The sequence below is a fragment of the Sinocyclocheilus rhinocerous genome, unplaced genomic scaffold (assembly GCF_001515625.1).
Source record: "Sinocyclocheilus rhinocerous isolate Xijiao unplaced genomic scaffold, SAMN03320098_v1.1 scaffold1802, whole genome shotgun sequence".
In the NCBI taxonomy this organism is placed as follows: Eukaryota; Metazoa; Chordata; class Actinopteri; order Cypriniformes; family Cyprinidae; genus Sinocyclocheilus; species Sinocyclocheilus rhinocerous.
This window is the reverse complement of record NW_015654351.1, coordinates 962,080-977,519: the sequence shown is the minus strand read 5'-3', so window position 1 is coordinate 977,519 and position 15,440 is coordinate 962,080. Positions and strand designations below refer to the sequence as shown.

General features: G+C 36.3%; 1 protein-coding gene across 2 annotated transcripts in view; it reads right to left on the bottom strand.

Annotated features, from left to right (window-relative positions):
- The window catches only part of LOC107717009 (collagen alpha-2(V) chain-like), a 30,094-nt gene extending 18,996 nt beyond the window's left edge, over positions 1–11,098 (bottom strand). For both annotated transcript variants that reach the window (XM_016523656.1, XM_016523657.1), the window contains exon 1: positions 10,884–11,098. In XM_016523656.1, coding sequence (XP_016379142.1) covers positions 10,884–10,977 — 94 coding nt within the window. In that variant the 5' untranslated portion in view covers positions 10,978–11,098. The remainder of the gene's footprint in view (positions 1–10,883) is intronic.
- Positions 11,099–15,440: the final 4,342 nt, after the last annotated feature.

Here is a 15,440-nt window from a genome sequence, read left to right as displayed (position 1 = left end):
TTTTGATAAAAAAAAAAAAGGGGGGGGGGAAGAAAAAGCCATCTTTAGTAACAGTTCTGTGTTTGCATTTAGATATAGGTTCAGACATATGTAATAAGGCACAGCTAATGTCTACCACATCTATGTCTATATAAGTGGGTGTATAGAATTAAAACAAGAACTTCAAAGGCATGCTTAATGCTTTTTTATATGTGTTTTTTTCTTTTCCATTCACGCGTACTTCCAAGATCTCTTTAAACAATTTCAACTGTAAATGTTATTTTTTATATTTCTGTTTATCATGCCAGCGGCCTAGACAGCTGTCTATCCATAACAAAGTGATGTTCCAGAATTCATTAGCTTGCTTTTTAATATTTACACAACTTGAACTCCTGCACTTTTATACAAACTTAATATACGTTTAGATGTTGAAGGGTAAATGTTTCTGTGTGTGATTGTCAGGCAAGATATGCAGGTCATTACCAGTTACATTCTTGGTTAAGATCAACAAAATCTCATGACCTGACATAAGTCTACTAATTTGCATCCTCTGTGAGGAACAACCCCACTCACTCTTTCCAGGGATTGGAAACATCCCTCCCTTATGTTTCTCTTTGTTGCGTGTTTCCTCCTCTTTGCTTTGTTTGGATGTTGTGAGAGCTTGCAGAGCTTCCACAGCTGGTCTGTCATGATTCTAGCTTATATTACACTGTTTTGGATGGAGAACCTTGAGGCATCAGTGGAGAGGATTTATATAAACATTTACTTCATGTAACCCCTCACTGTGATACATTTCAGATCATCCTCTTGCCTTTTTCTCTTTTTCTATCCTTCATTAACTTACACCGTCAACCAGCAGCTTCACGTTTTGTCATTAGAAGCAACTGTAAATAGACTGGAACACATTTTTCAATAAGATTTTGTTTTAAAGATTCTTTTTTGGGTATAAAATCAAGAACCAAAAAATAACTTTCTTCAGATGTGATGAATAAATCCACATGTCTGTTTTAGATACTTTAAATCAGTTGTAATTGACATGATCTTGCAAGACTTCAGCCTGCTCCCCTAGAAAACATCCTTCTTGTTCTGAGAAAACCTTTTAAGTTTATAGAACCTTATATCATCTTGATGCATGACATTTAGAATGGTCAAAAGGTCAGTTCTTCCAAAGGTGATAAATCTTACTGACTCTTGGTTGTGTATTATAGAGCTTTAACATATGTACTTGATAATGTATTGCAAACTCATCCAGCATGTGCAATAATATCAAACAAATAATAGTGATACACAGTTCCTGACTAGTGTTCTATAACATACTCCATTATGAAAATAGATTTTACTTGTCTGGTTTTATAAATTAAAGAAAACAAACAGAGAAACAAAATTAATCTTTCCAAACTCAAATGATCAAATGGTAAACAATAGACTCATCGTGGATTAGATAGATGAGAGAGTCAATACTGAAACTCTTGTGTCTCGTCATGCTTGCCATGTGACACACAGCAGCCACAATAGCACTGTATATCTGATATAGGCTTGTGTTTTATTTATTTTTTTCCTTTTTATTCGAAATATTTCCAAACGTGTTAACTATATCAGGAAATATCTAGATTCTCAAATATGTGTAAGTAAATGCGTTTTGCACCTTTATAGATTATGTTATTTGATCTGTAATGGGTGATGGGCAAAGTACTTAAGTACTTAAGAAGCCTAGCTACCAGATATGAGTGTCATGCCATAAAATATTTTTAATACGACTGACTTTGTATTTAATGTGAATTTAATAACAATATTGTAAGTTACTAATTATAACACTTTCAATTTACAGAGAGCAAAGAACATTTACATTATCAAAGAACATTTTCATTCAGTCTAGCCACAGTTCAGGCACTCTCAAAAACTCCCAGTAAAATCACTGAAGCTGTTTACACTGTGAAATGAATATCTTACATTCATACGCACATCTGCACTTTTATATATACACTTTGTTGTTTCAGATGAGAGAATTTGCCAGATAATTCAGTCAGCAAGCAAGTGAACAAAACACCGCGTTTCAGCGATGACTCACCTGAACGTCTCTGATTGGCCATTGCATTCATAAGCTCAACAGAATCATGTGTGATTGGTTATAATGCAGCGCTGTACAAACGCGTCTGTCTCTGGCTCAGCGCGAGCCAGCGAATGCAGATTTGAATTTAGCAGCTGACGATGTGCCGCACTAAACGATCTAATCACACCGGTGTGATCGTATCAAATATAAAAAATATTATTGGAAAATATTAATTAGAAATTAATTAGTTTCCTGGACATAAAATATTATTAAAATAATACTACACGTGCCCCCTCACTTTGCACGCCTCTGCTTGTACCTTGTATTCTGCCAAAAACATCTGTTTGGTTTTGATTATGTCTATCGCGCTAAAATCATGCGTTTTAAATCATATTATTTTAAACTTATAAGATACGGTTTTCTGAGTGCACACATCTGGCATGTGAGTAGGCTACTAAACTAAGTTCTCTTTCAAGTCTTAAAGGGGTCATATGATGCGATTTCAATTTTTCCTTTTTCTTTGGAGTGTTACAAGCGGAGACGGCATCACAGTATGGTAAGGGGCGTAACATTTCCGACACATGCTTGAGGTATTCGGCCAATCACAACGCATTGGATAGCTGGCCAATCAGAGCACACCTCGCTTTTTTAGAATGATGAGCTTTGTAAAAATCGACGCGTTTCAGAAAGGCAGGGCATAGAGGAGAAACAATAATGTACATTATATGGAAAATAATGTGTTTTTTTAACCTTAAACCGCATAAACACATTGCATTACACCAAATACACAAAATAATGTTCTTTTTAGCAACGTCATATGACCCCTTTAAACTGCGCTTAAACTGTCAATTACACACAAGTTTATGTTAAAAACACACATGAGTTACAAAAACAGTTGTAACAGATGTATAAAGTTATGGTTGTGAAGGTAAGCAGCTGGGAAAGATGTTTCATGTTTATATTAGATCTGTATGGCAGCAGCATAATATACAGTAAATAAATCAATACTGCTTTCTTGTCTCCACTGAGGCTGGTACTCTAAATAGTGTTCTGTGCTCATCAGTGAAGCCAAAGACATAACAGTTAGCATGCTTTGCTCGAACTTTCGCCATGGCGTTAGAATTGGTACACCGTTGTCACTTGCGAAAACACAGTGGCGGAGCCGTGGGTGGAAACTTGCTGATTCTGGGGCAGTATATTATAATAAGATCCCCATACATCATGGGGGAGAGAAATCTGAGTGGCTTGTTTTGCACAAGCTTGCAGAGAATGTGAATGTGAATTCTCTCGTGAATGTGTTTTTAAAGCTTCTGCCAGAGTGGAGTTTTGTGCCTGGATCACATTTTCTTTAGTTTGATATCTGAAATGTTTCAGCAGTATTGATCTATTGGTTAAATAAAGTTTATTGCTATATTTTATTCAAAGGTTATTACAGCATGTTAATGTCATATACATGGACCATGTTTAACGTCTTTTTAATGTAAAAAGTTCAGACATATCTTGAATATAAAGATAGCATGAGGGAGTAAATGGCCTATTATTTATAATAATTTAGTGTACACCGGATATACAAATGGCTTAGCAACCCTGCTGAAAAAAAACAGCTTAAACCAGCTTAAGCTGGTTGGCTGGTTTTAGCTGGTTTAAGCTGGAAATAGCTGGTTTTAGCTGGTCTCCCAGCCTGACCAGCTAAGACCATCCTGTCCAGCCAGCCTGACCAGCTAAGACCAAACTGACCAGCTAAAACCAGCTAAGACCAGCCTGTCCAGCTAAAACCAGCTAAGACCAGCCTGACCAGCCAAGACCAGCCTGACCAGCTAAAAAAGTGGTCAAAACCCCTCTAAAACCAGCCTGATAAACCAGCTATGACCAGGCTGGGAGACCAGCTAAAACCAGCCTGACCAGCTTAGGCTGGTTTTAGCTGTTTTTTTCAGCAGGGAAGTAATAGAACAAGTACAGTACCAAACTCCAGAACAGTAATTTGGTACATCAGCCCTTGATTCTCATTTTGAGAACTAGCCTACTTCAAACTCCAGTTATTCTGTTGTAACCAATGGATATTCCAAACAAATAAATATATGTAATTTTCTAATAGATCCTTGGCATTTATAAACTGAAATGTGACTGCCACATGGCATCTCAGGTTCCCAGTGTCTTTCTCACATGCTATTAGAATCTAATCTTGACTCAATAAACTGTGCAGATGTTTCCATATAAACCGGGTTGACTCAGATGTCCTAGTTATGAGTGTATGAAGTGCAGGATAGTGGGTTGTGTTGAAAAGCACAGTGTGTTCTCATGTTAAGAGTTCTCATTTTTCTCTAGAGTGGGATCAGTTGTATCAAGTTGCAGTTTTACACAACTGAGGCTGAATAACAAATACTGCAATAAATATATTAGTAAATGTGGATTCGTTAGGGATCTCTCAAACAAAAAACTATTCAGAAAAAAAACTCTTATATCCCACAAATATGTTGGTATACATTCAAGCTAAATTTTAATTGAAAACTGACTTCTCTGCTTAGCCCTCAGTCCCTTTTCTAGACTTTGTGACATCTGTTTAATTTTCAACGCATTGTAGTTATAATTATATGGCTGTGTTCTATTAGTCACTGGCAAAAGTCAAAAGTAATGTGGAATATTTATACTGAATAGTTTGTTCTACTTTGCATTGATCTTATGGACTGAATCCAAAACCTGTATCATTTCATCTTTTCTTTATATTGAAGTATACATGTCATCGCATTCTCCTTACAGGGTTTGGTTTCTTGAGAACAATAACTACCATGCCTGGACGCTGGACACAAAAGAGCTCTAATAGACCAGAAAACCAAATTTTCCTCATGAAATCCAAAATTGCTCATGATATATTTTCAAGCTGGCCAGCCACAGAGGACTTTTTGTACAAATGTATTAAGTATCAGTATTAACAGCACCATTATGATACTGTTATATTTGATGTAGAACATGAGAAGCTTGTCAATGGTATACCTATATGTTATAGTTAACCAGTCGAGAAATCAAGGTTTGTTAATATTTAGTCACTCTTTTAGTATTGCAGAGACCTACTACGGTGGTGGAAAATTGGGTTGCCTTTTTCCAGATACCCGTCTCTGATTTTGTTTTGGGAGGCCTTTGGCATGGTTTTACCAGACAGGTGAGCTAATAAAAATGAGACAGGTTAGACACCCCATTTACTCACACAAAAGGTGAATTTTTTTAAGTTAATTCTGGCCATATAGATTAAGGAAAGTGAATGAGATGTGGAAATGACAAGCTCCAAAATTTTTAGTACGGAAAAAATAACTACATTATAAGGCAAGGCAAGGCAAGTTTATTTATATAGCACATTTCATATACAATGGTAATTCAAAGTTCTTTACATAAAAGGAAGTAAAATAATCATAAAGAATAATCACAACAATAAAACAAGGAATTTAAAAACTTTTAAAATGATTAAAAAATTTAAGGAAATTATTATATGTAAAATACAGCTTCAGTTTTTTCCTTGTTTAACTGAAGAAAGTTCTGGCCCATCCAACTGTTAATTTCATCAATGCATTGGCAGAGGGAGTCATTGGGGCTGTAGTCATTTGGCGATAAGGCTAGGTAAATCTGGGTATCATCTGCATAGCTGTGATAGGCAATTTGGTTCTTTCTCATTATTTGACTTAGTTGGGAGCATATACAGGCTAAATAAGAGCGGTGCAAGAACCGAGCCTTGTGGGACTCCGCATGTCATGGACGTCCACTTAGACTTATGCTCTCCTATACTCACATAATAACCTCTCCCTTCTAAGTATGACCTGAACCATTTGAGTACCATCCCAGAAAGCCCGACCCAGTTTGATCCTAATGATCTGAGTGGTCTGTTAGGTTTATATTCAGTGAACATATCTGCTATGTATTTAGGTCCTAGGCCATTGAGTGATTTATAAACGAGTAAAAGTACTTTAAAATCAATCCTAAATATAACTGGAAGCCAGTGTAAGGACCTGAGGACTGGTGTGATATGCTCAGATTTTCTGGTTCTAGTCAGAATTCTGGCAGCAGCGTTCTGGATGAGCTGCAGCTGTCTAATGGTCTTCTTGGGAAGGCCGGTGAGGAGACCATTACAATAGTCCACCCTGCTAGTGATAAAGGCATGAACAAGTTTCTCCAAGTCTTGACTGGAAACAAAACATCTAATTCTTGCAATGTTTTTGAGATGATAGTATGCTGATTTAGTTACTGCTTTGACATGACTACTGAAACTAAGGTCTGTCTCCAGAATCACACCAAGATTCCTGACTTTATTTTTAGTTGTTAGACCCCTAGAGTCAAGGTATGCATTCACCTTGAGAACTTCATCTTTGTTTCCAAATGCAATGACTTCAGTTTTTTCCTTGTTTAACTGAAGAAAGTTCTCGCACATCCAACTGTTAATTTCATCAATGCATTGGCAGAGGGAGTCAATGGGGCTGTAGTCATTTGGAGATAAGGCTAGGTAAATCTGGGTATCATCTGCATAGCTGTGATAGGCAATTTGGTTCTTTCTCATTATTTGACTTAGTGGGAGCATATACAGGCTAAACAAGAGCGGTGCAAGAATTGAGCCTTGTGGGACTCCGCATGTCATGGACGTCCACTTAGACTTATGCTCTCCTATACTCGCATAATAACCTCTCCCTTCTAAGTATGACCTGAACCATTTGATTACCATCCCAGAAAGCCCGACCCAGTTTTCCAGTCTAGTAGTATGTTATGATCGACAGTGTCAAACGCAGCACTGAGATCTAGTAGTACCAGCACTGATATTTTGCCAGATTCAGAATTTAAGCGAATATCATTTATTATCTTAGTGAGCGCTGTCTCTGTGCTGTGATGCGGTCGGAAACCAGATTGAAAATTGTCCAGGTATCCATTTGAGTTTAAGTATTTGTTCAGCTGATTAAAGACTACCTTTTCAATAATCTTTCCTATAAAAGGAAGGTTTGATATTGGTCTATAGTTGCTCAATATGGTGTTATCAAGATTGCTCTTTTTCAGAAGGGGCTTAACAACTGCAGTTTTCATGGATTTTGGAAAAGTCCCAGAAAGAAGTGAGGCGTTCACCACTTCTAAGAGATCTGCTTCTAAACAGTTAAGCACACTTTTGAAAAAAGATGTGGGAAGTGTGTCAAGATAGCAGGTTGATGATTTAAGGTGCTGTACTATTTCTTCCAAAATTTCGCTGTCAATTGCTTCAAAAACAGACATAGTAACTTATTTTTGTTGTGGTCAATTGTGGTCAAATCTGTCTGACCTCTGCATTACTTGAGGATGTGCTAATCGCCTTTCTGATATTATTGATCTTCTCAGAAAATAAAGCAAACTCATTGCATTTGCTGTCGGAGAGCATTTCACTGAATCTGACTTGGGGGGTTTGTTAGTCTCTCAACAGTAGCAAAAATTGTTGCTTGAGTGTTGTTTAAGTTACCGTTTATAAGGTTTGAGAAGAAGGTCTGTCTAGCTGTGGCTAGTTTCACATTGAAAGCATGAAGGCTGTCTTTATAGATGCTATAGTGAATTTCAAGTTTCGTCTTCCGCCACATCCGCTCAGCTTTTCTGCGTTGTCTTTTCATACTCTGAACTGCTGATTTTTGTCTGCCAGTTTTCTTACTGACTTTTACAGGAGCAATAAAAGTAGTTAGTATGATATGATTTCTAAATAAATTTAAATGATTAAATTTTTTTGTTTCCATAAGTGTTTATGAGAGAAGTTGCAAGTCTAATTTGTGATAAATCATTCTTTTGAGCTCTTTTCAAGAAATCTTTGATTTTTTGATTCTGTTCTCAAAACCTGTCTGAATGATTTGTTGACAACTTGTGAATTTTCACAAATGTGAAAACTTTCTTCATTTGTGTTCCACAGAAACAAGAACGTCGGACAGGTTTGGAATGACAAGAGTTTGAGTAAATGATGACACAATTTTCATTTTTGGGTGAATAATCCATTAACCCTATTGACACTGCTCTAAATGGGTTAATCGATGCAAAACTAAGCTACTTCTATAATCCACCAAGATGAGGCTTTGGGGACCAGTGTAGCACAGACAAACAGATAGGACTAAAATTTTATATAGGCCAAATCCAGATGATCTCCAGACCAATTTGAACAGCTGTGTCAACTTATAAAGCTTATAAACCATCTCAAGGGGAGTTCTCGTCATTTTCTCCACTGCCAACCTCTGCATTCTCTACACAGTCATGTTTGGCATATGTCTCATCCTCCTTGCTTCCTGATCCTGTAAGCCTGCCAAAAGAATATTTTTTTATGTTTTTCACTACATCTGCTGTACATGAGGGTGAAGGCTTGCTTTGAGTGTGAGTTTTTTTTTTTTTAGTTTGCACATGACAAACGACTTCTCTAAGCTATAGAGTGGTAAAATGCCTACTATGCATTTGCTCTCATTTTCCAACCCCCAATTGTCCTCCAGCCTTTGCTGTTCGAAGACACAGTGTTCTTTACATCAGCTACATGACTTCCTCCACAATCACATTTTAGCCAGCATTTGTTTTAATATTTTACAAATACTGCCAAAGCAACCAGTTTAACATCTGGAAGTCATCCCCCGGACTTGCATTTGCTGACTGCCATAATTTACTTAATAAGTAGTTCCCATAGAGCAGGCTCGAGAGCACGCTCATCATTAAAAATCCATCCTCTAAATTGTTTATTCCATAGAGACGCCCAGTGATCAAAGATGCTATGGATTGTAAAGTAAATGTTATAGAGTTAAAGGTTGGTGTCAAAGAGAGAATAGGATTCTCTCTCTCTCCTTGTCCCCCTTTCTTGCTCTCTCTTTCCCTCCCTCTTTCAGGACCAAAGAGGCATGTAATCAAGTCATTGCTCAAAAATGCAGCACATGTTTTCCATCAGCACATAAGCTGTGGACTTGGTCGAATGCACATATTTGGATATTTAGCTGTAAAGTGAAAACACCCTATTTGTTGTAATATAATGTTTGTGGCAACAATGACTGGAACCAGGTTTTAAACAAAAAAATACCACTCAGTCAGCTCCACAACATAATAATAAAAAATACAACTAACGGTTTAATGTTAGAAAGACTATCTTCTTTTTGGGCCAGAAAAAAATTACAGTGTTTCTCATGTTACTGTGAGAAGTAATTTGTGACGAAGTTTGTGAAGTTTACGTAAAATTACACATTATCCAAAAGATTAAGGGTATTTAAACTGTTCCATGTGACAATGCTCAGATGAAAAGATGCGTCACATGGAGCGGACAAAGAACAGAACAACTTTCTGTTAATTGAAACTTAATTTGGACTTTATGTGGTGCTTACTGGCATATGTTTGTGTGAAAGGACAGGGAGAGAAAAATTGCAGCTTTTTTTGCATTATGTATTAAATACTACCAACCTAACCACTTTTGCCCAAAAGCACATTTAACTTTTTTTGTTGTTTTGTTTTTCTAGAGTCATTTTCTTCTCTTTACGTTGCATAAATATTACCATTGTAACTAAACTATTTACAAAGAAGCAGCTGCTTTCAGCTATTGACTTCAACTAGCTTGAAACCAAACCAATTTAACATCAGCCATTTTCTTTAAGTGAGAAATAGCACACAGTCAGGTTTCTGTTAATTTTTTTCTGCAAAACATGTATTAATTATACTTTCAGTGTATTAATTATCATATTAATTATAAGTTATGACTTTTTTATAGGACCTATTCAAATGCGAACATGCAGTTTGCAGGCAATTTAATGGTAATGTGATAATACATAATTTACATAAAAATACATAATTTAAGAGAAATACTACCAAAAGAGAATACATTTACAAAGTAATTTTCACCTAAAGAACATTATTACTCCTTAGCCCAAAAGTGCACAGACTGGTGTGAAAAAAAAGATAGAAATCTCTCTTTACAATGGAGAAATATTATAATTGCATATTTTTGCTCTATTATGAAGGAAAATACTACAATTTTTTTTTTTTTCCCCCAGTTGTAATGATCATTTACCACAAGGTGGCGCACTGTCTGTAAAACCTCAACAATAGGCTTTGAATCCAAGAGGCACACGTAAAACATGTTGTTCAGATACGCATATATCAAAATCTGCTAAACATTAAGATCAACAGAACCTGAGAGAACACTCCCCAGGATTGTTTTGTCTGGTGACATCATTTAGGGAAAAATTGACGTCACATGTTTGAAATGATCTAAACCGGGGCATGACTGAAGTAATAGCACTCAGGTGTTTTCTCGGCTGGGTGTTTTTTTCCCTTTCCCTGCATGTTCAGAGTCAGTGCCTCCCTCATAATATCCTCACACATCTGCTATGCATTAAGATGCAAGCTGTGTTCCTTTAGAGACATGTGAGCGCAGTGCTAGAGTTGAAATCGATTCAGCAGATGTGAGAGGAGGATACTGATTTGGGTAGACAACAAATCTAATGGTGCATGTTGAAGAGTTAAGAGTAAACTGTGCCTTTTGACCATACTCATATGCCACAAAGTGACATCACCGTTAATCATGTTACAGTATGGTGACCACATGGCATAACTAGTAAAACCTGCTGGTCAAAAGTACAGGCAAGTCCCAAACTTGTGGCATAATTAGAGGTACTTGCTGGTCAACAGTACAACCAATTCTCATACAGATGCATGCAACATCCTTTAAAATTAAGCTCCAATTTTTCAATTAACTTTACATTTAAGCAGCTTTATATTCAAGCCTTTCAAGTGACCTTTAGTAAACCTCTTTGTTAAATAATAATAATAATAATAAGACAAGTCTTTACATCAAAATCAAAAGCATCAGCTTTAGCATCAGCACAATTAGCTTCATGAATAAACTGCAACTTACCACCTTCGTCTTGGCATTTCACAAATTGTAAAAAAGCCACGGATAAAGCCAGAAACAGGACAGTCCTATACGGCTGAAAGATCATCATGCCCATATCAAAGACATGAGCTGTTCTTATGTGCAAAGTAACCGGGAAGAGAAGGGAAAAGGGTCCAGGTTATGGCTTCACCATGAAGACAGACTGAGGTTTTTCCTGCTCAGAGCAGCAATCAGACCCAGCCCCACTCTCTGCTGCCTCTTTTTTAACAGCCTTAAGTAAGAAGAATGCTGCCAACCCTAATTTTCCTCCCCCTTTTGTCAGTGCTCTCTCATAAGCATCCACTCTGGCTCTGTTGAATTACACTGCATGTTCTTCATTACCATTCTTTAAAGATAGTTTGTTCTTATGTTAATATTGTATATTGTCAATATTTCTTTGTTTTTGGTTATCATTCGCTGATAAAGTCTGTTTGGCTTGGTGTAGTTGCTAAGAAGGACAGTAAACTGGCTTTATGACAGTCTTAACTGCACTGACTTTACTGCTGTTGCTCATAGGCTCTTTTTTACAAGGGAACAAGAAAAGAGTTTATATCTCATTTGTCTTGGGTTGCAGATGACAGATTTAAACCCCTAGTAGGAAAACAAGAAGGAAAGACAATGGTGAAAGGTATACTTTGGTTAAAGAGCAACTCATTTTCTGCTGTTCTGAAGGAGTTTAAATTCATTGTTGCCCGTTCTTCGTTGTCTCAGTGGTAAATACTAGACAATGGGACAAGCTAAACATTCCATTTGCTGGTCAGAAATCTTCTACAGTTCCACTGACTTGTCCAGTTTCACATTTTATTAAGCATATTTCACATGCTCCACACGTGTTACTATGAATTTCCTCATGAACACAAACATTTATGTAAAAGATGAGCAAGGTCTTGCTTGTGGTTTGGCTGAAGCCTTTATTTGTCTGTATAGTGTCAGGTTTTGCTCTGTTCTAATTATTGCAAGAAAAAAAGTATTTTATTTGATTTTAAATTCAATAAAATTGTATATAGTGCTATAAAGTAGAAGAAAACTGTCATTTTTAGTATAATGTACTACTTAAGGTTGTCTGGGGGTCTTTGATTAAATTGTGTCACAATGTGAAGAGCTATAATAAATGTAAGCTAAAGTATGACTTAATATATTTACTGCTCCGTGCCACAATTGGCAATTTCTGTAGCCATGCTTTATATATTGTAATTAATCTACTTGAATGTTCTGAACGTGTTTTAAATTCTCTACTACCTGAAAGATATCACTGATTTAGATGTCCTGAGGAATCTCACCTGTAGCTGTGACACCTTTAGACTACAATAGGGGTCAGGTAAGCGGCCTGTGCATTTTAGCCAATCAGAAAATTCACCCTGCTTTTTACTGGTATGACGTCAGGTTGGCTGACATGTCTTCAGAGGGCAGGGTTTAAGTGAGGGGGCGTGTTGGATTGGTGTAGGGTGGTCTAATTCTAGAGGAAGTTAGCAAAACAGCTGAAATTGCTTACAACTATCATGATAGCAAGTTCCCACTATACAAATATCAAATATTCAGTTATACCTGGTATATATGGATAATGCATAGAGATGGATATGCTAGTGCTATTTATGAAAAAATAAGTGTTTTCACTACTGATTAGCTTCTTATTTTCACCTCATCTCATCTGAGCCATTTTGGCAGACGGCACAGTTCTGGGAAGCAGTTGAAGTTGTATTTGAGTTAGTTATGTTATGACTAATTTCAACTAGTTGCCAAAATAAGCTTCTAGTTAACTAGCATTCATGAGGAAATTGATTCTAAATGTCAAGTGGTATGTAACGAAAATCCAACTTGAAAGGTTTTCCAGATGTAAAACAAAAGCTGTTCATGTGAACTGGAAATATTTTCCACCTTTTGGGAGTAAAACCAGCTATGATTCTCTAAATATGAGAATATTTTGCATAAGGTGAACCAGAGGACGTAAGGTATTCAAAATAATGCTTGACTAATGTTGTGTTTGAATCCTCTTCAGTCTTTTAAAAACTTCTGAGGGAAAGGGGTGGAAGCAGCTGTGAGCCATGTTCTTCAGGCACTTGATTTACTCTCCATCGCCAATGCTTGTACGGCACAGAGGAGCAGAGGTGAGGAGGGGGTGGGCTGAGTCTCAAGGCAGCTCTCCTCATGTAGCCCAGCCCAATGGAGTGGCCAATAGCCTTTCCAAACCACTGTAACATCGCTTGCAAGAAGCAGTACTCTCACGCCAAAAACAGGAATGGGAAGCCTTTTTTCCACACTGTTACAATAGGCTGCCAAGTATTGGGTCATAAGAGAATGTAGCCCAGAGGAAGGTAAAAGCTGTAGGGGCAGACATTGCAATGAGTTATAGTGCTTTCCTTGCTTGCTTGTGCTCATGTCTGGCTGCTTTGGATCCACTGGCATGGAAGAAATCTGCTCAGTATATTCAACCACGCCAGAAGTCTGCTGCTTTAGGATGTCTGTAAAATGTACAACAAGTGTGGTTGTCTTCTGTGTGGTCTGTGATTTCTTTAAACACAGTGTCAACAAGTCATCACAAATATATATATATATATATATATATATATACTATTGTTCATTGTTAATTCAGGATTGTTCATTATTAATGTTAATTTATACTTATTTTATATATACTATTGTTCAAAATATTTGGGTCAGCATGATTTTTTTTTTTTTCTTAACTAATATTTTTATTCAGCAATGGTGCACTCAAATGAACAAAAGTAACAGTGATAATGTTTACTATTTCAAATAAATGTTGTTTGAACTTTCTATTCATCAAAGAATGCTGAAAAAAAATCTACAAACAACAATATTAAGCAGCACAACTGCTTTTCACATTTTAGAACATTAATAATTTTTCTTAAGCACCAGATCGTTATATTAGAATGATTTCTGAAGGATCATGTGACACTGAAGACTGAGTAATGACTGCTGAAAATATAGCTGCCAACACAGGAATACATTAGTTTAAAATGCATTGAAATAGAAAACACATTTTAATTTGTGATAATATTTTACAGTATTACTGTTTTTACCGTATTTTGGTCAAATATGATAATGATAGAAGAAGAATAAAAATCAGCTTTCCAGCTTTTTTTGTTTTAAAATAGAATACACAAATGACGAAAGACAAAACTAATTTTATGTGTGCTATCATCTTTGCAATTAAAGTTTTCCACAAAATTTACTCTGAACACAGTTTAATGAAGAACGAAAAACATAGATATCAGGAAAATATTACATTACCCTGACAGTTGAAATATCCTTCCAAGATCCTATTTTATGAAAAATTAGTTGTGATTCTATTACAGAGACACATTTTTCCAAACAAGAAGCATGAGTTAAGAAAACTAAAGGCTTTTTTTCATGTATATGTATCATGTATATAGCTATATACTGTATATATATATATATATATATATATATATAATAGTTAGTTATTATTGTTCTAGTGACAGCATTATTATTCAACACTTAAAGACAAGCCTCTTCAAAATTCACCTAACCTCACAGTGACCTCACATGAATTGCTTTTTAAAAATTCCCCACACATCTACAGTCTGCTCATTGTCTTGTCTAGTATTTCGGATCTGTTGCAGTACCTTATAAATCCTGTTTTAGTGCACTTTTGTACAGTATGTTAAATGTGTTCAAAATGTAAATGCACATGAAATTAAATAACATAACCTTGCAGAGACATGCTGGTGGTGCTCTTTGATCAACTTTATTCAAGGTAGCTTTTGACCCACTGCAAAGGCTCACAGAGAATGGAAATAATTAGTACGGTTTAGATCTCCAAGGAAACAGCAGCCAAATACAGCTATAAACAATTTTTCCAGCCAGTGCTTATACTCCAGTATAAAATGAAGTTGTCTTCTTATACTGCTGCACCACAACTCAAAAATGAAAATTTCCCAAAACCTCAATTGTCTTTGTATTTTTAACCCTCTCCTTTCAAACTGTTTTCTCATGTTAGTATTTGTGTACAAAAGAAAGAAATAAGAATTTTTGTAACTCGTGTGTTTTTAACGTAAACTTGTGTGTGAATGAGAACTTAGTTTAGTACTCACATGCTGTGACAGCCACTTTCTGTCAAGTCAAGTCAAGTCAAGTTTATTTGTACAGCGCTTTTCACGATACAAATCATTGCAAAGCAACTTTACAGCAAATTAAGTTTCTACAATATTTAGTGGTAGCTTATCAGTGGTGACTGTCAATTTCTGTCCATGTGCTTCTGATGTGTGCGCTCAGAAAACCGTATATCTGAAGTTTAAACTCGTATGGTTTAAAACGCATGATTTCAGCGCGATAAACATGATAATCAGAACCAAAACAGATGTTTTTTTTTGCAGATACTAGCTGTAAAGGCGCAGCGCTATTCTGGAAAAGGGGGCGGGGAGCAGCAGCTCATTTGCATTTAAAGAGATAGGCCTGAAAAACAGCCTGTTTCTGCTTCCACTCAAAATAGGCATTTTCAAAATGATATAATAAATGATCTGTGGAGTATTTTGAGCTGAAACTTCACAGACACATTCT